This window comes from Wyeomyia smithii, chromosome 3 (assembly GCF_029784165.1).
Source record: "Wyeomyia smithii strain HCP4-BCI-WySm-NY-G18 chromosome 3, ASM2978416v1, whole genome shotgun sequence".
In the NCBI taxonomy this organism is placed as follows: Eukaryota; Metazoa; Arthropoda; class Insecta; order Diptera; family Culicidae; genus Wyeomyia; species Wyeomyia smithii.
This window is the reverse complement of record NC_073696.1, coordinates 146,818,015-146,843,924: the sequence shown is the minus strand read 5'-3', so window position 1 is coordinate 146,843,924 and position 25,910 is coordinate 146,818,015. Positions and strand designations below refer to the sequence as shown.

At 39.1% G+C, this 25,910-nt stretch overlaps 1 protein-coding gene across 1 annotated transcript in view; it reads right to left on the bottom strand.

Annotated features, from left to right (window-relative positions):
* Positions 1 to 1,727: 1,727 nt before the first annotated feature.
* The window catches only part of LOC129731743 (uncharacterized), a 98,299-nt gene continuing 74,116 nt past the window's right edge, over positions 1,728 to 25,910 (bottom strand). The window contains exon 2 of the mRNA XM_055691992.1: positions 1,728 to 2,406. Coding sequence (XP_055547967.1) covers positions 1,815 to 2,369 — 555 coding nt within the window. The 5' untranslated portion in view covers positions 2,370 to 2,406 and the 3' untranslated portion in view covers positions 1,728 to 1,814. The remainder of the gene's footprint in view (positions 2,407 to 25,910) is intronic.

Genomic DNA, 25,910 nt, shown 5'->3' with positions numbered 1-25,910 from the left:
AATATACGACCGGAATGATTGGTATGGAGGTAGTTCGGCTTTCTCGGTCTTGGGAATCAAACGACTAAATAGTGTTTATCCTAACGCTCTTACTCAACATATCATTGATCACCAACACACTTTCAACCTTAGCAATACTAAAATAGTTGATCGTAGCTACCGCTCTACGGATCTCCCTATACTCGAAATGTGCCACATCTACAACACACCCAACACAGTTAATTCCCGCACAGACGTTGACAACCTCAATACCACGTACGCAGGCATTCTTCACACTTACGCAAACACCGTTTCTCGCAGATCACAAATCGCTCACGAGAGCAATAGACCAACAGATAGCCCGACAGATGCTAGCATTTCAGATGCATAGTACAATTCATCGCAAAACCTCCCACTCCATTTTGAATTGTCCGTTACAGTGAATAATTAGAGGTCGATCAGTTTTCAACCAGAGTGATTTTTCCTATGTTATGTACGTGTTTTTTATTTATCCAATTATTTAAATTATATTTACCCGTTAAATTTATGTTTGTGCTAACCCAACCGTATATGTTTGTTTAAATAGGCCCATCTAAACCGACGAATTAATTTACCGACTGACCACTATGCATTTTAACTAAACGAAAAACGACAGACTAGAGTGTAAGTTCAAGTTTTTGTTAGTTGTTAGTATATGTATTGATTTTATTTTAAATTATAGTAACCTTTGAAAAAGGCCTAAATCAAAGGTCGAAACGTTAGGATAAACACTATTTAGTCGTTTGATTCCCAAGACCGAGAAAGCCGAACTACCTCCATACCGTAGAAAATTATATTTGTAAATTTGTAAAAATGTTGGAACTAGTGACAGACAACGGCGCAAATTTTGTGAGCTCACTAAGAGAGGTGTGCAAAATTTTAAAGATCAAGAAAATTACGACTAGCCCGTATCATCCTCAAGCTAACTTGGTAGAGAGATTGAACCGCGAGTTAAAAACGTATTTGAGACAATTTATTGGTGGGAAGCCGCACATGTGGGACGAGTTGTTACCGTTTTACACGTTCGAATACAATGCGTCAGTAAACTCGTCTACAGGGTACACGCCGTTCGAATTATTGTACGGGCGGATAGCTCGCATCCCGACTTCAATCTATAAGCGGAACGGAGTGGAAAAGATGTCATATGACGCGTACACACACGATTTTCATGCAAACGCACAAGCCAACCTGAAAAGGAGTAAAGAAAATCGCAAACAAATTTACGATCGATCAGCAAATGGTTACAAACTCATGTGGGGTGAGCAAGTATTAGTGAGGGCCGTAGCAACTGGTGCGGGCCAAAAGCTTCAGATCATATGGAGGGGACCATACGAAGTAGTGGACATTCCTAGCGAGATGACCACCGTTATTAAGAACAGTTACAAGTTTGAAAAAGTTCTTAATAACCGCTTGAAACGGTATCATGAATGAAAAATTAACACTAAGTGAGGGAGGCGACGCAGTGATTGACAGAACCATAGACGACACCATGATAGACGCAGCCAAAGTGGAAACAAATATTCGCGTTTTGAAAAGCAGGTTCATTTCTTTTGAGCCAATTCTTTGAACATTCTGTATGTACATATAGTAGTTCATCATTTAGAGATAAAAAAATAAAAAAAGGAAAAGTTAGCGTTTATAACTAATTATTCTTTATTCATCGTTTTTTACAAAGTTACCAAATTATGAAAAAAACAGCTTCCCTCCATTTAATATATCACCGGCCACATTGGCCGCCGCAACCGTTGAAGCACTCCGTCGAGGGGAAGCCCCTCGACCTCTTCGATATCGGATATTTAAGAGGTCCCCCGGTATACACACCGGGTAAGACGCCGCAGGAAGGCCGGTGGCGCCTTCACCTGCCGCAAGCTGGCCTCCCAGCCAATATTGTCCGTGAATAGTTGAGCGTCCTCTGCGGTGGCTGGGCCCGGCACGCCGGCCAGGGCCCACTGGGCTTCGTGCCACCGAACGAGCTCCACAATCAGTTTCGGAATGGGTAGATATCCTTGGTATGCCGCTCCCAGAAGCGCCAAGAGAGTCCTAACGCTGCAGACTACAAACGATGGGAGTTGGGTCCAAAGATATTTCCTGGGTTGGATGTCCATCTCAACTAGAATGCTGCCGAAGAAACTCGCGCCCTCATGCCACGAGGGCATTCCGATGTCCAGGCCAAACATCATCTTGATGGTGCAGGCGTTGAACGAGTGTGAATTTTCGGCATGCAGGAACCGGCTTAAGTAGTCAGACCGGCTGATGTTTTGTTTAATAAAGTCAGCACAAATCATCGCGGCTCGCCGTGGGTTCGCAGCGCAGCCGCGTAGCCCTTGTGGGCAAGCCTGACGCTGTCGCATGGCGCACACGGGGAGATGTTTTGAAAAGCGCACATAGCTTGATAGGAAAATAAAAACCATGAAGCGCCATCAATCATTGGATGAATTAATGAATATGCTTAATATGAAAGAAAAGAAAACATTTAAGATTAAGGGAAATGCAACCGCGAGATTTTTCTCTGGCGAGCTCCGATAATTGACTACTCAGTCTAAGTTTAAATTTTGGAAAAGAATAAGAATATTACTATTATTATTAATTTTATTAATGACACTTACACATATTGTGTGCATTCGTGTCTAATAGAATAGGAATAAGATATTGGGTAAACTGGGAAACAAAAGAATAAGAGAAAAGAAAAAAAAGGATGCCAGTCCATCAATGAGTAATTATTTAGGGGGAGACACATGTTGCACCCGCATTAGAAAAGTTTCTTTTTCTTTGTTTTTCCTCTCAAGGATACTCGGGCTGATCTTCGTATTGGGCGCGATAAGATCGCAGTAAATGAGGACCGGAATAAAAAATTTGCCCGTCACAGGGGTGTTGAGGGGGAATTACAAGATGGAGATCCATCCTATCCATGGCAAGCATAGAAGCAGAGGAAAGCTTTTTGAAAGACGCCGGCGAGAGGTTCAACGCATGACGGGTTACGACATATTAAAAAGATTGTTCACATTAGAAACACTACAGAGAAACATAGAAGAGTTGGAAAGTACGTTGCACACCGGGTTATCATTCCCACGGGACAGCTATGGCAAAATAATAACGGAAACACTCGATAGTGCGGACTTCAAATATAAATTCAATAACACGGGAAAGATCGTCCTGGAATCTCACATTGACAAAGATGTTATTTTGTTCACACCCTCTCCAGCGACGAATATGACAGATGCACTAAATTCAGGGATATCACGCTATGCGATATAAAAAAAGCTATGGAAAATTTACACAACAGCCAAAGCTGTGTGACTGAGGTAATTTTTAAAGGATCAACTGCCCGCTGTATGACGAAAGCGGTGCAAACTGATCACGCAATATGGGTAGAGACAGGCGTCTCTGGCAATTGAGACAAACGGTGACGTGTCTCGGAAAACTGTGATTGGGGAAGGGGTCCATTATAGTAACCCCGAACATGGTGGTATCTACCAATCACATACGATTAGAATACTACGAAACGGATTACGAATGGGACGCAAACGTCACGTTATTACCGGGTGATGCCAGAGAGATGCTGACCTCGGAGGTTAATTTCGAGATCGTGCCAGTTTGGAATGGTACGGAAAAAGTATATACATATGTGAATCTAAAAAGACTGTTTGATATAGGGGTAGACATACACGATATTAAGACAAAGAAAACGACTTTAAAGAATTTGATCTACGCACCGCTGGAAAACCCATGGATCAGCGTACCGGGAGTAGCAGGAATTGTTTCTGTGCTATTACTAACATTATGTTTTTACAAAGGAAGGATTTCGTGCTGCGCGCGCAAGACGACAATAGAAAATTGGTCGGAGAAACCAACAAATACGAAAAGGCTGACAGCGCCGCAGGGTAGCGGGACGCACGGAAGACTCACGAAGCAGGATATTTTTAGACCTGAGGACAAGTTATATGAGCAACCTAATGACGTCAGAGACGTTTTGGGAAATAGTAGACTAAACAAGCGACAAAGACGGGAAAATAAAGATTACGAGGGGATAGAGTCGCAAATCGGGAAATGTGCGACTCGGGAAAATAGACAGCACACGAATATAAAAAGCGTCAGGGCACCGAATACGAATATAACATGGGAAAATGAGAAGAAAATAGCGACAGCAGCGAAAGTACCGACAGCCGGGGCGGTAATGAACATAACACCCCAAAGTAAAGAGATGATAAGAGACAAACGACCGCCAGGCACAAATCAAAAAGAAATGAATTCTAGAGCCCCCGTGAAGCAAAAATGGCTCGGGGTAATATTGAAATAGAAAAATGGTCTTCGGGAGAAATTTTGTGGGGAGAAATAGGATGTCAACACTGACTAGCGACAGGACTAATAAGAACGAACGACGGAGGTAGGCTTAAACTGCGAAAGAACTGCCGGTTATAGGATTCAGCTGTTCCTTTCCTTTTTACTATATACCGAGTGAAAGTATTTAATGGGAGTCGTTAAGCCAGCATGTTCAAGGTGGATGCTGATGAATGAGAGAGGCAAGGGCGTAACGAACCCGGAGTGATTGTGAGATTCTTCTTTTTCTTTTTCCTACGGGGGTGCTAACCATCTTTTCTTCCAGGAATCACTAGACAGGGGGTCATACCTCCGAAGGGTAGTGGGAGAGGCAGTGTGTGATCTACTGCATACCAGGAGAAGAGTAAGTAGTGTGTAAGTATGACAGTAGCAAGAGACAATTCGAAAATTAAATAATTACAAATTCAAAAAGAGATTAAAAAGATTAAAGAATAAAGCAGACGAGAAAGTGACGAGATATTTTTAGTGCAAATGGAAAGATGATAGGAGATGTTAAAAAGACGTCAGGGTATTAGACGAACATTGTATATGGAGACAGAGGATAACGATGAATGTTTAATCAACGCGATTTTTTCTGTTATAACGAAAAGATTTATCTATGAAAAAGAAAAAAACCGACGCCATTGTTCACACCAAAAAGATTTATTCATGGAGCGAAAGACAAAAGAAAACGCCCAACCGACGCAGTATATTCAACGAAAACATGTCATGAATGCATGATGAAAAAAAAAATAAACAATGCACATTTGAAGGTTATGTATGTAATAACGGATAAATCTAATACTAAAAAAAAGATGTACATCTTAGTAGGGGAAGAAAAACCGAATTATGTCATCCGAAAATAAGAAAAATACGGGCCTAGATTGTAAGTAGAAGCCTAGGGTTGATAATAGAATGTAAGAAGCCCGTACGCGAGTGAACAGTAATTTTAAACAGCACGCGGAAAAATTACAACAAAACAATATCGCACGCTAGCCTGGGGGCTAATGCGGTCTCGATCAACTAGATTAGTTGAGAGAATTCGTTGTCGATATTGTTTTCGACACATTTTGCATGTTGTAGGATAAGTACAACGATACACCGTGCCCCAGTGCTGAGTCGAGAAAATTTCCAGCTCGAAAAGTTCCTCGACCTGATCGGGAATCGAACCCGATATCACAACCGTGTGGTAGAGCTAGCCGACCGACATCGCTAACCATAGAACCACGGGGACCACGGAAAATTAAGCGGAAAAATTAACGAAACACAAAAAAAAAATGATGAAAGAATGGCAAAAAAATAAATGCACCACTTGCTAAGTAGGGCAACTAGCTTCTAAGAACTGGTGACGAGCACAGGACCCGATCATCGAAGATAACCAAGACAAGACAAGACCCGGAGGATACAGGCGATTGCGAGCGGGGAACGAACGGCGAGTGCGGGTGGCCCACGGGAGTGAGAGACACAGCAGTTGACCACACCTAGGGAAAAACAAGTAGGAACGGCCCACGCAAGATTAACACAAAAACCAAAACGCAGAGAAAAAAACGGCCTGTTATGCAAAAATCACTGTCCAGATTTTCGCGTTTAGCAGCAGCATATGAGAGACGCCGAGAGGGGGCGAAAATCAAAAACACTCAACCCTCCCAGAAGTCCCATCATACCCACAGGAAGTCTCCGAAAGAAAAACTAGAAAGACAATTATTGAAGACATACAGCAGCCAAGCTTGCCTAGACCCTCAATACTTGCTGCAAAAAGAGACATTATTGAATACACACCGCGAGCAGGTTGCGTACCAGTGACCTAGTCTCTACAGCGGAAAAATAATAACGGCATAAATGTAGGCTGCCCAAACCCTGTTAACAGTAACAAAGGCCAAAGTTGTGCTGGCTAATCCAAATCACCCGGCACCACTTAACGAAGGTCGTAAACAGCATAGCGTCACGATTCACCAGGCACGCAGTAGTACCCACATAACAATGACGAAACGCATGCACCAGGCACGCAGCGTCTACACCCGTAAAAAAGACCCATACGAAAACAGGGGCGGCAGAACCACCAAAACAAAAGGCTCAAAGTCGGCGCAACCAAAACAAACACGAACTCACAGTACGTCAGCGCGCCCGGCGCCCATGAGCACACCCGAGTACAGCACGGCCATCGACCGGCGACGACCCTTCGGCCAGACGCACTCTCCCCGTTACAGACCCCTCCGCAACAACGACCCACTAGTTCGAGCGACGTTTGAACCATACAGCCCAGCAGAGGATATCTTCAAGGCGCAGCGCACCAGGCGGGCCAACGCCGTCCGCCGTTGTCCACCAAAATAAGACCATTTGTAAAGATAACCGGAAAAATCTTGAAGAAAGACCGTGAACGATTCTGCTATGCAAGCGTTGGCGAAAACACTTTGCCTTTCGCGATGAATAGTCACTAAGCCACCGAGGCATTGAATAAACAAAAAAAGAACTCGACAAACGGTAGCGTCGCTCATGCTCACGCGCGGGCTCTTAGCGCTCACGGTAGTGCACGTGTTTTGGAGCACATGCTATAGCGCTCTCAAGCAGTTAATTATCTGTACTAAAAATTAGGCATAAAAAAGAGACAGACCGAGGAGTGGCATAGGTTAGAGTAACACAGCTGGGTATGTGGTGACCAGGGCGAAGGGGAGAAAGGCCTCTCACCCTGAGTTACCTGTATGGTATATTTAAGTAGTGTTGTACAGAAATAAAGTTAGTTAGTCCACGCTAATCTGGTGGTTTTAATTCCGCGCCAATTGCGCGTACAGGGATACCTAGAAGAAGAAGTCCCTGGTAGGATATACTCTACATGGGCTTTGCCACCCCTTAAACAATGAATTTCATAATGTTTAAACATGTGGTTTGAAAGTTATAGAAAGAAACGAAGGGTAGATCTGCTTAATATAGACCACTTCCTTAAGTGGACCACCTGAACTTCTTACACCAAATTACACATTATAAATATACTTGTTTTGATTTATGCTTTGACAACTTCAATAATGTTCTTCATTAGAAATGTTGCAACAGACGTTTACTATAATATTCTTAAAGCTGCAAATTAAAGCTGCAAAAAATGTCTTTAAATAACAGCTACCTGGTTTGCCATGGTTTGTTAACGTTTTCATAGGAAATGGCTTCACCAAAAACTGTACTGACATCACACTTTCCGAGCGAAAATAATCAGATTTTCGATTAACGGGTTGGACAAGAGTGTTTTTTTAAAGATAAGCAATAAATTTTACTAGAAAAACACTTAAAATATTGAAAAAAAATAATGGCCCAATTAAGGGTGAAAATAATACTGTTTTCATTATTCCGGCGTGCTTCATATCGAACAAAAGCTATCATCGAAATAACGCCGCGAATCATAGTTACCATAAATTTGTTATGATTTAGTTATTGTATAAAATTGCTACTAAAATGGGAAAAACACCGGAAATTGGTAAAAAACATACTGAAGCAGCTGTTACTGAGTGTCTTCAAGGAATAAAAAGTGGTGTTTCGACTAGAGATGCTCGCAGGCGCTCCAATGTTCCACGATCCACCGTAATGTTCCGTGCACGAAGCAAGTGGTCAGGAAAACAAGGTAAACAAACTGCATTGACTGCCGCGGAAGAGGACTCATTTGTTCGCTGGATAACTCGGATGGCACGTAAAGGATTCTCTATTACGGAAGAACGGGTGCAGTCTACAGTTGATCCAGTTCCAGAACTCTCAGTGCGTAAGCCAAAGTTAGTTTCATCAGCGGGAGCTACGGTTGAAGAGATGTATTATTTAGACCTGGCCTAAATTAGGAAATTGTTGTGGTCCAAATAAGGAAACGGTGGCCCATTAAAGGAAACTGAAGCGATGATTTATTTCTTTTATTGTGAGAAAATAGAGGTATTACCTAGTTGTTTTTCATGCAGAAAAGATGATAAACATGTTACTTCATGTTTATACATAATGAAATACTTAATTCAGTTTAGATATTTACACTTTTTCTTGCAAAATTTGCAGCTACGCTACTAAGTAGTCTATTCAAGGCAGTTATACCCTAACCCGCAGACTGTTTAAAACTATAGCTTCGATCAAAATATGTGGCCTCAACATCATTTTAATTTGATATTGTACTATTTCAATGTTTGCGGCCTTGCTCGGGATTGAAGTTGAAATTAAAAGTCATTTCTATCATTTAACTTTTTGCCTTTCTCCTAGAAAGGTATAGCTATCACTGCAAAAACTAAAGGTATAAAAGTGCTCAAAAGGGCCGGATGTCGTATATCACTCGACTCAGTTCGACGAGCTGAGCATTTTCTGTATATGAGTGTGTGTGTGTATGTGTGTGTATGTGTGGGTATGTGTGTGTATGTGTGTGTATGTGTGTGTATGTGTGTGTATGTGTGTGTATGTGTGTGTGTAACGCTATCCCAATGTCACTCGATTTTCTCAGAGATGGCTGAACCGATTTCAATGAAATTAATTGCAAATGAAAGGTCTAGTTTTCCCATAAGACCTTATTGAATTTTATTGTAATCTGATTCCTAGTTTAGAGGTTATGTATCAAAATGTAAAAATCACGAAACATTAATATCTCAGAAACTACACAACCGATTTGAACAAAATTGGTTTCAAATGAACGTGTAAGCTGAAACCTTACGAGGATAACATGATCCTCCAAATTTTAATGACTTTCCAAACGGACCCAGAGAGCATATGCCCACGGGCCGGATGATCAAACATCTTCCAAATCATTCCCACGACAAGTGTTGCATATGACAACTAGCCATAGAGCAAAATAATTTCAAATCGCCTGGAAATACGCGAAAATTTAATCGACCATTTTTGATTTGAATTAAACTTTGCACACGTATTTGGCTTAGCAAACTGAGCATTTTTCACAGATGGAGAGATTTTTTACACCCATGAGTTACATTCTGAAAGGGCGTATGCCTTTTGGCATAGGTTTTATTCGAAGCATTGTAGCCCAGAAACCGTTGGTTGTATGGAAAAACTGTCTGAAAATGAGTTGTAGGAAATTAAAAATGCGCCATAAAAAAAATATACACTGTACAAAAAAAATTTTTTTTGACCAAAAAACATTGAAAATAAACATTAAATTTCAATTTAAAAAAAAAGAGTTGAATTTTTTTTTATTTTTTTTTTAAAGAAACTTGACGTTAATACGCAACTTTTTTAGAAAAAAGTCCAGGATGGAGAAATGAAAAATAATTTTTTTATGGCAGATTAGTTTTTTGTTATGAAAATTCTAATTCAAACATTTTTCAAAATATTTGTATTCTGATGATTTTAAAAGATGCAGAGAGTCATTTTGAATCAAAAAGCTATGGATAGTCAACATTCTAAAGGCATTGGTTTTCGAGTTATTTCTAATTTAAGCTCAAAAAATTATAATTATTTAGAAAAATACACGTTTTTCTTAATTTGTCCATGGTTCTCCAGCAAAAACCATACGTTCATTGGAATGCTTGATCAAAACTATACAATTCATTCTTTGACAACAAAACGATTGGGCGAACGGTTCTCAAGAAAAGAATTAAATGTTCTAAGTGATATAAATATATATATATATATATATATATATATATATATATATATATATATATATATATATATATATATATATATATATATATATATATATATATATTTATATATATATATATATATATATATATATATATATATATATATATATATATATATATATATATATATATATATATATATATATATAAATATATATATATATATATATATATATATATATATATATATATATATATATATATATTTATATATATATATATATATATATATATATATATATATATATATATATATATATATATATATATATATATATATATAAGAATCAAATATTAATTTTCGAGTTTTATTATCTTAAAAACATATTTTCATGACATAGATACTTTACAGAACTAGTTTCACCATATATTTTATATACATGATAAGTAAATGATTCGCCTTTTTTTGAAAACAGCTTCGTTTGTATCTTATTTTCTGAAATCGGAACATAAGAGTAATACTTTTGTGTGGCAGCTATTATTATAGATTTTTTGAAAATTTTGCTCTATTCTGTTACTCCTTGTTCATATTCTTCATATGATACCCAACTAAATGACATTTTTGATGAATTTTTATTACAATCATACAATTCTTATGCGCTTGTAACGGGATGTTCATGTTCTTTAGCTAAACTTGCATTTCCTGCCATTCGTTTTAATATGCCACCAATTGCATCGCATGGGCCTTTACCAGAAGTCGCAAAAAATGCTTCTCTGCATCGACGTTATATTTTGTTTCGAACTTGCAAAGACTTGCAAAGTTTTTTCTATTTTTATATTGTGAGGCAGCTCCATCGAACATTAATATCGCTTTTTTCAACTCTATTGTTGTTTTCAAAAAACTCAATTATTTGGCAATGAACATCTGAACCGCAACAGTATCATGATGGAGTACTTCCGATATTATGATGAAGCTGATATTCTTAAGTGTTCCAGATTCTGAATAGTAAACAACGAAGGGATGAATGGTGGCTTGACTGTCATTCCAATAACTACACGAATCACAAATTGATAAAGACGTATTAAAATGAGCATGACCGTTCAGTATTTTTAATTTGGCAATAACGTTTTCGTTCAATTTGCGTTAGCTTGATGAGCACCGATGATCAGGAAAGGGTTTACAGCATTTGGGCTTGGTGTATTCCATTTTCACTTTATTCATCTTCACAAAATGCAAACTGTTACTAACACATCTGGAGTAGTGCAATCGAATTCATATACGAAAACAGATGTTATAGGTAACCGAGTAGTTATTGGTTGCGTACTTTACAAACAGTTATTATTAGTAAACAAGTAGGTAGTGTTGCACGACAAACATATTTTTTTATAAAACATTCGGCAAGGAGGAACGTGTAGGTAGCCTAAGGTTCAGCGCTTGAGTTATTTATCCAATCGTTTTGTTGTCAAAGAATGAATTGTATATTTTTGATCAAGCATTCCAATGAACGTATGGTTTTTGCTGGAGAACCATGGACAAATAAAAAAAACGTGTATTTTCCGAAATATTAATAATTTATTGAGCCTAAATTTAAAATAACTCGAAAACCGATGCCTTTAGAATGTTTACTACCAAGAGCTTTTTGATTTAAATGATTCTCTGCATCTTTTAAAATCATCAGAATACAAATATTTTGAAAAATGTTTGAATTAGAATTTTCATAAAAAAATTAATCTACCATAAAAAAATTATTTTTCATTTCTCCATCCTGGACTTTTTTTTAAAAGTTGCGTATTAACGTCAAGTTTTAAAAAAAAAAAATTAAAAAAAAATTCAACTCTTTTTTTTTTAAATTGAAATTTAATGTTTATTTTTAATGTTTTTTGGTCAAAAAATTTTTTTTTGTACAGTGTATATTTTTTTATGGTGCATTTTTAATTCCCTACAACTCATTTTCAGACTGTTTTTCCATACAACCAACGGTTTCTGGGCTACAATGCTTCGAATAAAACCTATGCCAAAAGGCATACGCCCTTTCAGAATGTAACTCATGGGTGTAAAAAATCTCTTCTCTTCTCACTTGAGAATTAACCAAGTTGCATGTAGTCATATGAGATACAACCCAAACCTTACTAAACCCGCTATTTCGTCACCTCATAAATTCCAAAGCGCTGCAAGCAAATCTAGCAGCGTGCACCTTTTCTCATGACCCATTTTTACTCTCTTTCTATTTCCACACCCTAACCGGAATCGCATGCAGCTAAGCAGAAAAACGACTCCGCGATTACATTGAAATAGTGCTGATTGTTATACGCCTACGCGTATGCAATAAGCCGATGCTCGTAACGCTTGTGAGGATTGGACGCTTTTTAAGCTACCACTACACAAGTCCATACCATGACAACTTATTGCCGTTGGCCACGGCTAGTTAGACTGTATACAATAAAGCACTAGAATGTGTTAGAAAAGTTAGAAGTTAAGAAGTGACTTAGAAGTAAGTTTAACGAGAATAAATTAATCCCGTTTGGAACTATGAAGTTGTCCCCTCTCTTTACTATTTTAAACAAGTGGTATCACAGTGACCAGTGAACTTATCAGATGGCGACCGTGGCGCAGAAGAGCCAAGAAAAAGTCTAAGTTCAACTGTGAATCCCAGACCGGAACGTGCTAAGATACTACATATATTACATGGCATGGTGCCAAATTAAAGAATAAAGTTAGAAGTTGACAACCGGACTTAGCGAACCGGGATGAAAATAACAAGTGAATTCGGTTTGCGGAATCAAAAGTGAAAATTAGTGCACTAAAAACATAAACGGAAAAACCACTGTCAAAAAAAAAATGGAAGAACAATGCCTCAGTAATCACCCGCAGGGTAACAAAAACTAGTTTTGTGAGTGCTAAATTTTGCGTATGACTAAAAGAACACTGACAAAAGTCATGAAACAATGGGTAGTTTAAACACCAAGGAAACAGAAAATGTCGGCGATCCTCAAGTAGCAATCATAAATAAGCTTGAATCGCACGGTGAAGTAATAAGTGATAACAGCAATCTATTGTGGGCAGTAATAGCTATTACCAGCTTGCAGTTAGCGTTAACTTTATATTACGACCAATTAAAATGGATCAAAAAGCGTACATACAATAAGGTGCGCAAGTCTTTAGCCACCATCACGCAAGCATAAATAAAAGAACAAATTAAAGACAAAAGTGTAGTGCAAACAACAATGATGAATGCTCCTCGTCAACGAGTATTTTACCAATGATTCAAAGAAAAAGAGGGCAAAAAGTGCAGTGCAAACAACATTACTATCGAGAAATATCAACCCAGGAAGATCCAGCCCAGGAAAAGTGGAAGCAGCAACCATACGAAATCATCAGGATCAGGAACCAATAGAGCAAAAAACAAGGGGAAATACGATAAGTAGCAAATTGAAAAATGATCAAGTTTATATACATGTACCCTAAATAAAAATTTTATATATGTATATCTTAATACCGAATCAATAACTGGATTGAAGTACTTAAGAATCACATATGAAGGAATTCGAGGAATTAAAACTATTATTGACATATTGCAAAAAAGCAATAAATACCAAATTAAGTTCAGATTTAATCAAAGAAAAAATAGCATTGTGTAACGTAATAACACAAAGTGCAGAATATTATTTACTAGAAAATCAAGACAAAATACCAGACATTAAATTTCATGAATACGTAAAAGCTACAAGGCAAATTAATTATGAAATCTTAAAAATATTAGATGTAAAGAGAGGGTGCAAAGCAAAGGAGACACCTGATACTCTCACAGCAAAATTAGGGCAAATTAAATATGCCAATACAAATCAATTCTGCGAGGAAGTTGATAACCTCACGCAGAAATTAAAATTTTTATATCTGGAACAGGGCGTCCCAGAAGAGACAGCCAATAAGTTAACAACTAAAGCTGGGATGAATGGCTTAATAAAAGGCATTTAGTCCAAAGACCTTAAATTGATTTTAAATGCTGGAAATTTTGCTGACATTAGAGCAGCAGTCCAGAAAGCCCAGGAGTACACCATGGACAATACCAACGGAAATAGATACTATCATCCTCATCAACGGCAGAGAGGCAGAGGCGGAAGAGGTAACCACAGAGGTTACCATAATTCCAATAATCAATTTAGGCAACCAAATTTCCAAAACGCAATAAATTACAATAGACGACCAAATTTTTCAAATTATAATAATAACGGAAATAATTTTAACAGAGTTCCTTATGGACAAAATAGAGGAAGAGGAAATCAAAACTTCTTCCAATATAGCAATGGAAGACAAAGAAATAACTTTCAACAACGCGACAGGCGGCTTTGTATTTGTGCCGTGTCAAATAAACGATATATGAAGAAGAAAAAAAACGCGACAGGCGAATGTTCGTAGTCGCGCCGAATCAACCAACTATCGAGGCACCCCCAATTGATGTTGGTCACTTAGGACAGCAAAATATACAATACGTACCACAAAATTTTTTAGGCGAAAATTGTATACAATGAACATAAGTGCGTCAAATTTTGTAAAAATTTACGCACCTATGGCTAACTCACTGTATAAATTTTTAGTACATTCAGGAGCAGATACAGGGGGTAGACAATATGATTGAGACAGGCAAAATTTTGTCAATTTTCAAAAGGTCAGAACTTCACGAAAATTGAATCAATTTTGACGAAACAGGTTTCATTTTACTGGAAAACTATCCTACTTTTCAAATATTATGTGAGGACTTGATGCGGTCAATGGACACCGGGAATGTTCCGGATTTTAGGAGTGTGTGTCAAAATGATCATTTTTGCAACGCTTAGAATATATATATATATATATATATATATATATATATATATATATATATATATATATATATATATATATATATATATATATATATATATATATATATATATATATACATATATATATATATATATATATATATATATATATATATATATATATATATATATATACATATTTATATATATATATATATATATATATATATATATATATATATATATATATATATATATATATATATATATATATATATATATATATATATACATATATATATATATATATATATATATATATATATATATATATATATATATATTGAATACCTATTAGATCACACCTTCACACCACTACATACAAAACATAAGCATTCTCGAAATGTTGAAAACAAAAAAAAAACAAACTAGCACCAAAGCGTCACACCACAGTGCAAAGCTACTCTCTCCGCTCTCCAAGTATTGACATTCTCTTCGCTCACACCGTCATGCAGTCCATTTTCGCATGTCCATAATGAACCACTAGTTAGCGCAACGCATGAAGTATTCACCCACACTCACGCAACTTTGCTGGCCTTACAATTTCAATTTTAATGTCTGGATGAATAATCACTTTAACGCAAAGAACACTGTGTTTTTCACTAAACCTTCACTTTTTGACAAGTTTGGCTTGTATTCACTCACACAGATTTATGGCAAGCACTCGGAAAACGCCATCGAAAAAAAACTGTGCCCTGTGCTGTGCCCTTGAATTAACACAAAATTAGCCATAACTGCGTTGCCGAATATGATTATTAGTGCAACCAAAACTTCTCGTAGCTTTCGCGGATATTAATATTGGCGTCATTTTGTAATTTTCACCGGTAGTACGAAACCGCCTAATTTCGTACCACCTTTTCCTCCACCCTTTACACCTAATAAAATTAGGATTACGCGTCGGAAAGACTAAATGAATAAAATAAAATGAGATTGACATATTGCACTTACCTCAACCGTACCCGATTTTACAGCAACCGATAGCAATAGCGCTTACTAAATCGACCTGGAGCAACTGAAAAAGTGAACCGCACAGGTCGAGCTCGCACCGAACTCTCTCAGGCTCTTCCACACAAACCTCTCCTCCAGACTTAATAACCACTGGTCTAAAGTTTCGATAATATCATAGACTATATGACGTTATACGCTGTTAGAGTGGTAGCTTACAGGAAGATATGATAAAACCGATAAGGGAGGACTGAGTCTGAAGAAAAAGACAAAAGCTCTATAACACGGAGCAGGTTTCGTCTCAATAATTAACATGGTAAAAAGGTAAAAAATAAACCTGTGCGAACTGCAAAACCGTGCAAAAGATGAAAAAACTTCTGATTGCAGTGGGGTCCATACAGAAAAAAAACAGAAAAAGGACGAGAAATCCTCAACGACATTACAAGACACCGAACCGAGGCGCACTCTAGAAAGCATTTTGGAAGCCTCCAATCCACTCAACTTAGTCCTGCCTCCTGCAGCTGGCGCTCATCACAGTCGTCTCGGTCCTGAGGCTGAGGTTAGAGAGGAGGTCTTCCATCGTGCTGGTATTTGTGAGTATATTAATAATAAAAGATTATCTCTGTGCAACGATTTTTACTGCAATCAGGTTGCGGCACGCTGCAGTCGTCAAAGCCTAACCGATCACGCTCCATGCTAGGGTAGATAATATATTTTGGACATGCATATATTTTGGACAGGCTGGGTATATTATCATCTTTTTTTGCGTACTTAAAGCATATAATCTCCATACCAGTATTCTAAACCAATATCTGAACTGTCGTTTTCAAGGCTGTATGGTAATCTAGACAAAATGTTTCAAAATTACAGAAAAAAATCATAATATAAAATTTGTTGACTCAAGACATCCATTTTTCAGTCAAAATCCAGAGGAACAGAGGAAAACCGACTGCACTTCAAGAAGCTATAAATCTGAATAAAACAGAAACACCGTCAAACTAGTTGACTTGCCGCACTTCTATTAAGTTTACACACATTTTTGTTTACCTACTACTATACGCTAACTCGTCCAATTTTCTTGTGTTGTCTTAGTAAATTCAACGCAAAAATGACAGAAAACGGTAAGATATTGTAAACAATTCACTAATGAGCATTTCAACGAAAGTCTTCAACGGTTTTCAGCCACGCTGGCTGAAAACCGTTGAAGACTGGAAATGCAACAACCCAGATAGTTATCTGAAAACAGAGTATTTTGCCCCGCTGCTCGAAAATTCTATGAAAGAAGTTGACGAGAAGGTAATCAAGAACGGTTTTGAAACGTGTGGCCTATATCCTTGGAACCCAGATAAGGTGGATTATTCGAAATGCCTAGCTAAAAAAAAACCACCAAACACAGTACTGAAAACCGATAATTCGGTCGTTGTGAGTAACGCACAAGCAAGGAAAACTGATTTTAAGAAGGTTGCCACTTTTCCTGTCATTCGTTCCGAGGCGGAAGGGATAATGAAGATGCTGGGAAAGGATCGCGTGGCTCGGTACAAACTCTCAGAACAGAGTTTTAGTTCTGATGATGATCACATTTTGCGCAATGTGTACAGAATGCTAAAGCCATTGGGATCTGGTGTGTATGGAGAAGAGGATGTTGGTTAGAACCGTTCTAGTGGTCAGAACAGTTTTGAAGAATTGGAAGATGATGTCCCAGACTATCAACAGCTGTGACCACCAACAACAGAGGAAGTTCCAGAAGAACCTTGCGGTAATCCTCCAGATTCTGATGATGCACTTATAACGACCGAACCATTGCTAGATTTGGACGATTTATTTCCGGATTTTTCAGATGCTCAATCTCCATCAGCACCAGAACCACTAACCAGTGAGGATCTAGAGGATACCCAGCATCCATCAACAAGTAAAATCACACCATCTAATCCAAAAAAAAAGTACCAGGAGGAGCACTCAGGGCACTCTCAGATCTCGTGAAATCACAAACCCCCGAAACTCCCCATCGAAAAGGAACTCACCGGTTCAAGCATCGAAGTCCTGTCGTGCTTACCTCTCGTCGAAGTCTAGAACACCATAGACTAATTACTGAACAGAAGGCTTTGGCAGAAGCTGAGAAACAGCGTGAGGCTGAGCTGAGGGCACAGAAAAAAGCCGAAATGGAAGCTGAAAAGAAAGCATAAGCTGAACTACGGAAGAACAAAATTAAAAAGATGAAACATTAAAGTTGAACAATTGTTAATTTTTTATTGCTACAAGACTACTACTAAGAAGAATTTGAAATTCAAGTCGATACGTCTTTGGCACTGTTTTTTTGTTAAATTTGTTGATTTAATATTTTTTTTTTAAATTTGTTGATTTAATATTATTTTGATATATGATAAAATTATCCATATTTCAGCATTTTCGGTTTAGAAAAGGGGAGGTTGTTATATAATCTCAAAAAGGATTACGCAAAGACAAACTACTCAGATTTTGAGTCTCTGTGAGTATTTTGAACCCTTATACCATTCCTCTCACCACGCCACCGCATGTTTTTTTTTAAATTGAAAATGAATCGTTCAATAGGTACGATTAATAGGTACGTTCAATAGGTATATATATATATATATATATATATATATATATATATATATATATATATATATATATATATATATATATATATATATATATATATATATATATATATATATATATATATATATATATATATATATATATATATATATATATTTATATATATGGCAGAGCTGTATGCCACCACGGGTCGGTAATTGGCGATTACCGAAGGCCACGGAAGTGCTCACTGCTAGCAAGCAGTCCCGGACCATCAACGGGAGCTAGCCTAGGTCGTGGCGAGATTCAGGCACTGGGCCGCTGAATTCTCGCAAAAGCCACACTGGCCGGAAGCAGCTCCGACGGAGCGAGTTGTGCCCAATTACGGCAACTGGTCGCATCACTATAGGATAAGAGTCGGATTTCGTTTTCGTACCATGATTTTGGGCTGGCACCTGCGCCGAGCTCCCTTAGTAATGTCGTGTGATAACGGCTTGAAACGGCGAGAGTACAACCGGTGCAGGGGTCTCCGTCCCGTAAAACCTGGTAGGCCTTCCAGTACGTTCCGAGTCCATTGCCTGGTGGGAACCCGGCAGGAGTAGGATCAGATGTCTTTTCCTGACTTGCGCCGGTCGGGGGTGTCATAGTTGCCTATGAGGCGCTATGGCAGCCGCCCCTAGCCATGGCCTCAATGCTCCGGCATAGACTACCTTGGGACCATTTAGGCGACTACTCCATTATGGATAAGGATAGCGGCTGGTAGGGGGACCCAATAAACAAAAATGCAGCAAAACAAAACTCTGGAGATGGGGGCAGATGGGTTGGAAAACCCATTTGCGCGAGGTGGCATCCAGCGGTCTCCGCCTAGAAAAGTGGAGACGGATGCAGTGAAGGTCGCCTGCGAAGACGGTAAAGGCAGTACGCCTGCCGGATCTACGCAAGACATCGCGGTGGCTGGTCCACAGCTATTAAAGGCGGTCGGAAGACAGCGGGACACGCTACCGAGGGTAGTGGCCCTGTCTGAGCAGCTCGATGCTATAATCGAGTTTGCGAAAAGTCGCAGCAATACAACGAAGTACTTGAAGCAGGCCCTCTACATGCTTCGGTCCTCCGTCGATGCTGCGAAAAAGGAGCATGCCGAGCTCGAAATGAAAGCTGCGGCTGCGGAGAAAGAGGAGACGAAGGTGACCGAGCTGGCGACGAAGTCGGTCCAAACGGACGCCAGCACGTTTGCGGCGGTTTGCGCGGCAGGACCAGCTGCCAAACGAACGCGACAGTCCCCGGGAGAGACGGCCCCCGGGGGCACCAAGAAGCGTTTAATCGCAAACAGCCCTCAGACCGGTGTAGGAGTGGCGCAAGCAACGCCCACGGTGGCAGCCAAGGAGCAGAAGGCTCCCGGTAACCCGTGGGTAACGGTTCCGGGAAGGAGTAGGAACCAAAAAGTGGTGGCCAAAAAACCGCACCCGGTTACAAATCCTGCGACGAAGAAAGTTAAAAATAAGGGCGACGCACTCATCCTTAAGACAGAAGAGTCAAAGTACTCGGAAGTCCTTAAGGCAATGAGAGGCGATGCGAAGCTCAAAGATCTGGGGGCAGATGTGCGTAGCATCCGCCGATCCCGCAAGGGAGAAATGATCGTCGAGCTCCGCAAGGAAGCCAGAAATAAGGGCCCAGCCTATCGGGCATTGGCCCAAGAGGCGCTTGGATATAGAGTGCAGGTTCGGGCACTCACGTCGCAGGTAACCTCACAACTTAAATACCTGGACGAAGTCACCGAGGCATGCGAAGTCGTGGATGCCCTCAAGGAGCAGTGCGAAGTGGTTGTGGCACCAGAGGCAGTTCGACTGCGCAAAGGCCCAGTAGGAACCCAGACCGCCACTGTCAGGCTTCCGTCAGTAGACGCAAACCAGGCGCTAAAGGTAGCGAGGCTCAAAGTGGGCTGGTCAATGTGCCCACTCAGCATCTACCAGCCGCCTGAGGTCTGCTTTCGATGCTTCGAGCAAGGACACAAGTCCTTTAGCTGCAAGGGGCCTGACAGGAGCTCCCTATGCAGGCGGTGCGGTGCTGCAGGCCACAAAAGCAAAGACTGCGGAGAGCCCCCGAAGTGCTTGGCGTGCGCCGGGAAGCGTGACGCAAAGCACATAATGGGAGGCCCGAGGTGCACGGCCGGTAAGCCGACTAGCAAGCCACGGGCGCGAGAGTGACACAGCTAAATTTGAACCACTGCTTCGCGGCTCAGCAACTGCTATACCAAGCAGTCACTGAGTCGTTGTCGGACATCGCCATAATCTCGGACCCCTACCGAATTCCTTCCGGAAACGGTAACTGGATTTCGGACGGGTCCGGTATGGCGGCAATATGGACGACGAGCAGGTTCCCGGTTCAAGAGATAGTGTCAACTTCAAACGAAGGATACGCGGTTGCCAAGGTGAACGGAGTGTACTGCAGCTGCTATGCTCCGCCTCGTTGGTCTACCGAGCAGTTCGCAAGGATGATTGACCGAGCCACCGTGGAGCTGATCGGTCTATCACCGTTGGTAGTGGCGGGCGACTTCAACGCATGGGCAACTGAGTGGGGAAGTCGACGCACAAACCAGAGAACACGAGGCGAGCAGAACTCGTAACCTGAGCGCTGATCAACTTGTTGCCATACTTTCGCGGGCGTGCGACGCCACTATGCCTAGGAACCGCCAGCCTAGGCATGGAAGGCCACCAGTCTACTGGTGGACCGACGCGATAGCGGACCTCCGCAGAACGTGTCTTCAAGCGAGAAGAAGGATTCAACGTGCGCGAACCGACGAAGAAAGGGAAGATTGTCGAGAGCAATAATAGCTAGTAAACGTGCGTGCTTCGAAAGACTGTGCCCTAGTGCCAACACTAACCCGTGGGGTAACGCCTATAGAATGGTGATGGCCAAGACTAAGGGTGCGATGGCGCCCGCAGAAAAATCACCAGCGATGCTTGAGCGGATCATAGAGGGACTCTTTCCACGCCACCAGCCAAATCCTTGGCCTCCGGCTGGCGAGTCACTTCACCGACGTTCCAGTATCTCAAACTCAGACCAGAGGTGGTCGGCCAGCCTGCCGAACACCCAATATATGAGAGACGGCGTTAGCCGTGCCGAGGCAGAGGAGGCGGAAACGGTTACGAATGAGGAACTCATCGCGATCGCCAACTCCCTGAAGGTGAGCAAGGCACCGGGATTGGATGGGATTCCGAAACTGGCTGTGAAGAAGGCCATCAAAGAGGCCCCCAGACTATTCCGGGAAGTCATGCAGAAGTGCCTGGATGACTGTACATTCCCAGAGAGATGGAAGCGACAGAAGCTGGTCTTATTGCCGAAGACAGGGAAACCACCTGGTGACCCGTCGGCATACAGACCGATATGTCTGCTCGATACGGCGGGTAAGGTGCTCGAGAAGGTTATTCTCAATAGACTGGTTAGGTACACCGAAAGTGCAAACGGTCTGTCGAGTAACCAGTTCGGCTTCCGAAAAGGCAAGTCTACGGTGGATGCTATTCTGTCCGTCACCAAAACAGCAGAGGTAGCACTCCAGCGTAAAAGATGGGGCATTCGCTATTGCGCAATCATCACGTTGGACGTGAAAAATGCGTTCAATAGTGTTAGCTGGGATTCCATAGCCCACTCGCTTCGGAAACTAGACATTCCGGTATCTTTGTACAGGATTCTGGGAAATTATTTCCAGAATCGTGTGCTAGTTTACAGCACAGACGAGGGTCAAAAATGTGTCCCAATTACCGCAGGGGTTCCACAAGGTTCCATCCTGGGCCCGGTACTGTGGAATATCATGTACGATGAAGTGCTGAAACTAAAGCTCCCCCAAGGGGTTGTGATCGTTGGGTTTGCGGACGACATCACACTTGAGGTCTACGGCGAGTCGATCGAGGAGGTTGAGTTGACGGCTTCGCACTCTATAAGCGTCGTCGAGGACTGGATGCGCTCCAAAAAACTGGAGCTTGCGCATCATAAGACGGAGATTTCAGTTGTCAATAACCGCAAGTCGAAGCAACAGGCGTTGATCAGTGTCGGGAATTGCACCATCGCCTCTAAGCGCTCCCTGGAGCTGCTGGGGGTGATGATTGATGACAAGCTCGCCTTCGGGAGCCATGTCGAATATGCCTGTAAGAGGGCTTCAATGGCTATTGCAGCATTATCTCGCATGATGTCCAATAGCTCAGCAGTGTACGGCAGCAAGCGGAAACTTCTAGCTAGCGTGACTTCGTCCATACTGAGATACGGCGGGCCAGTGTGGTCCAAAGCACTAGGTACTAGTAAACATCGGGGTAAGTTGGAAAGTACCTACAGGCTCATGTGCCTGAGGGTTGCGAGCGCGTATCGAACTGTGTCATACGACGCAATCTGCGCCCTGTCCGGCATGATGCCTATCAGCATAGCCATTAAGGAGGACGTAGAATGCTTCGATCAACGTGACACAAGGGGCATACGAGGTACCAGAAGATCATTCTCGATGATCAGATGGCAGCAGGAGTGGTCCAATTCCGTGAAGGGTAGATGGACGCATCGACTTATTCCGGATGTATCCGGATGGGTCGGGAGGCGCCATGGAGAAGTGAACTTCCATCTGACACAGATTCTGTCAGGCCATGGTTGCTTTAGGCAGTATCTACACAGATTCGGGCATGCGGGGTCCCCCATGTGTCCCGAGTGCGCGGATGCGGAAGAGACTGCTGGGCATGTCTTCTTCGTGTGCCCTCGTTTTGTGCATGCGCGGAGCGACATGATGGTAGTGAGCGGGCCAGACACCACTCCGGACAACCTAGTTCGGAGGATGTGTAAAGACCCAAACATTTGGAGGGCGGTTTGTACAGCCGCCTCTCAAATAGTTTTAAAATTGCAAAACAGGCGACAGGTTGACCACCGACACGCCAGTGTTAGCTAACGGCCAGTCTCCAGGTTAGTTAGCTAAGTTAGCAAAAAGACCTAAAGAACCAAGAGGGTGCACAGAGCACAAAAGCCGCTCCCGAAGCAAGTGGGTCCGGTCACTGATTCAAACCAACCCCACACTCCCTGAGGTTGGTCACCTCAGGGGTTTGGATGCAAATTTCCCCTTCACCTGAAACAAAAAAAAAATAAAATAAAATATATATATATATATATATATATATATATATATATATATATATATATATATATATATATATTTATATATATATATATATATATATATATATATATATATATATATATATATATATATATATATATATATATATATATATATATATATATATATATATATATATATATATATATATATATATATATATATATATATATATATATATATATATATATATATATATATATATATATATATATATATATATACTAGGCTGTCCCAAAAAAAATCGATGTTGAAAAAGTCAAGGTATAATATATATATAGTTATATATATATAGTTATATAGTTATATATTTATATATATATATATATATATATATATATATATATATATATATATATATATATATATATATATATATATTATAAAATATAAATATATATATATATATATATATCTATATATATATATATATATATATATATATATATATATATATATATATATATATATATATATATATATATATATATATATATTATATATATATACATATATTATGGTGTCCCAAAATAAATCGATGTTGAAAAAGTCAAGGTGCTCAACCCTAAATTTAAAGATAATGTTATTTAGAGCATTTTTGTAGAACATTTCGATTTTCTAAATATTGTTTTCAGGTTGCCCAAACGTGATTTATGAAAAAATGTCTTTTTTAAGCTACAAACCCACTCTTTTGCACTTTTTTTTAATTCTGTTCGGTTCCCAAATTTTTCCATATATGTTTTTATTTTTATGGGGTTGTTTTTGAATATTTTGCATGGTTCAGTTCAGCATTGCATTCAGTTTTCGGCTCCCAGAGCCCATTAAACATCATAAAAAATATATTTTTTTTTCTAATAATTTTTAGATAAAGCCCTTAAAAACACAAAAAAAATTTTTAATCAAGAACTAAAATTCTCATTGCATAGCGGGATTTACGACGAAAATTTACATGAAAAAGATATTTGATATCTTATCGCGGAACTGAGATATTGGCATTTTTCTATGTGATGGAAAACTATGCATTTTAACAAATATGTTAAATAACTGTTTTATTTTGGGAGATAAAAAATAACATTGTTTAGAAAACAAATGCAATTTGAGATGGCTGATAACTTAGTAGAAGGTTTAAAAATTCGGAAAAATCCACGAAAAAAGTTAAAACGAAAATTGTGATTTTTAGTGCCTTCTAATAGAAAACTCAATATTGCTCGTAATATGTAAGAGATAGAAACATGATGTCTTCGGTAAAGTTTCTTGTTTTCAGATAACCTAAAACTTTGTCCAAGATTCCTTGCGTCTATCTTATTCTGATTAAGAAGTAAATTTTTTATCTCACTCATTGGTGGATTAATCACCCATCTTTGTACATTAAAAGATGCATTTTTGAATATCCTGAAACTTTTCCGAACATGCCTTATGGCTATAATCAACATTTGAAACACTATTTTGGAAATTTTACGCACAAACGGCAAAACAAAACACTGTGCAATGGAGATTTTGAGCGTTAGTGGCATTTTTGAGAAAATGCATAGTTTTCCATCACATGTAAAAACGCCAATATGTCAGCCCCCCGATAAGATATCAAGGATCTTTGTTCATGTAAATTTTCGTCTTGAATTCCGCTTAGCGATAAAAATTTCAGTTCTTGATCAAACATTTTTGTTATATGTGTTTTGAAAGGTTTTATCTGAAAACTATAAGAAAAATTCCCTTTTTTGTGATGTTCAATAGGCTCTGTAAGTCAAATAATTGAATGTGATGCTGAACCAAACCATGCAAAATATTCAAAAACAATCCCACAAAAAAAATATATGGAAAAACTTAGGAATCGAACTGATTTGAAAAAAGTGCAGAAGAGTGGTTTTGTAGCTTGAAAAAGCCATTTTTTCATAAATCACGTTTGGGCAACCTGAAAACGATTTTTTAGAAAGTCGAAATGTTCTGCAAAAATGCTATAAATAACATTATCTTTAAATTTAGGGCTGAGCACCTTGACTTTTTCAACATCGATTTTTTTTGGGACAGCCTAGTATATATATATATATATATATATATATATATATATATATATATATATATATATATATATATATATATATATATATATATATATATATATATATATATATATATATATATATATATATATATATATATATATATATATATATATATATATATATATATATATATATATATATATATATATATATATATATATATATATATATATATATATATATATATATATATATATATATATATATATATATATATATATATATATATATATATATATATATATATATATATATATATATATATATATATTATATATATATATATATATATATATATATATATATATATATTTTTTTTTTTTTTTGTTTCAGGTGGAGGGGAAATTTGCATCCAAACCCCTGAGGTGACCAACCTCAGGGAGTGTGGGGTTGGTTTGAATCAGTGACCGGACCCACTAAAACCCCTCCAGTCTCCAGCCCATAATACTCCCC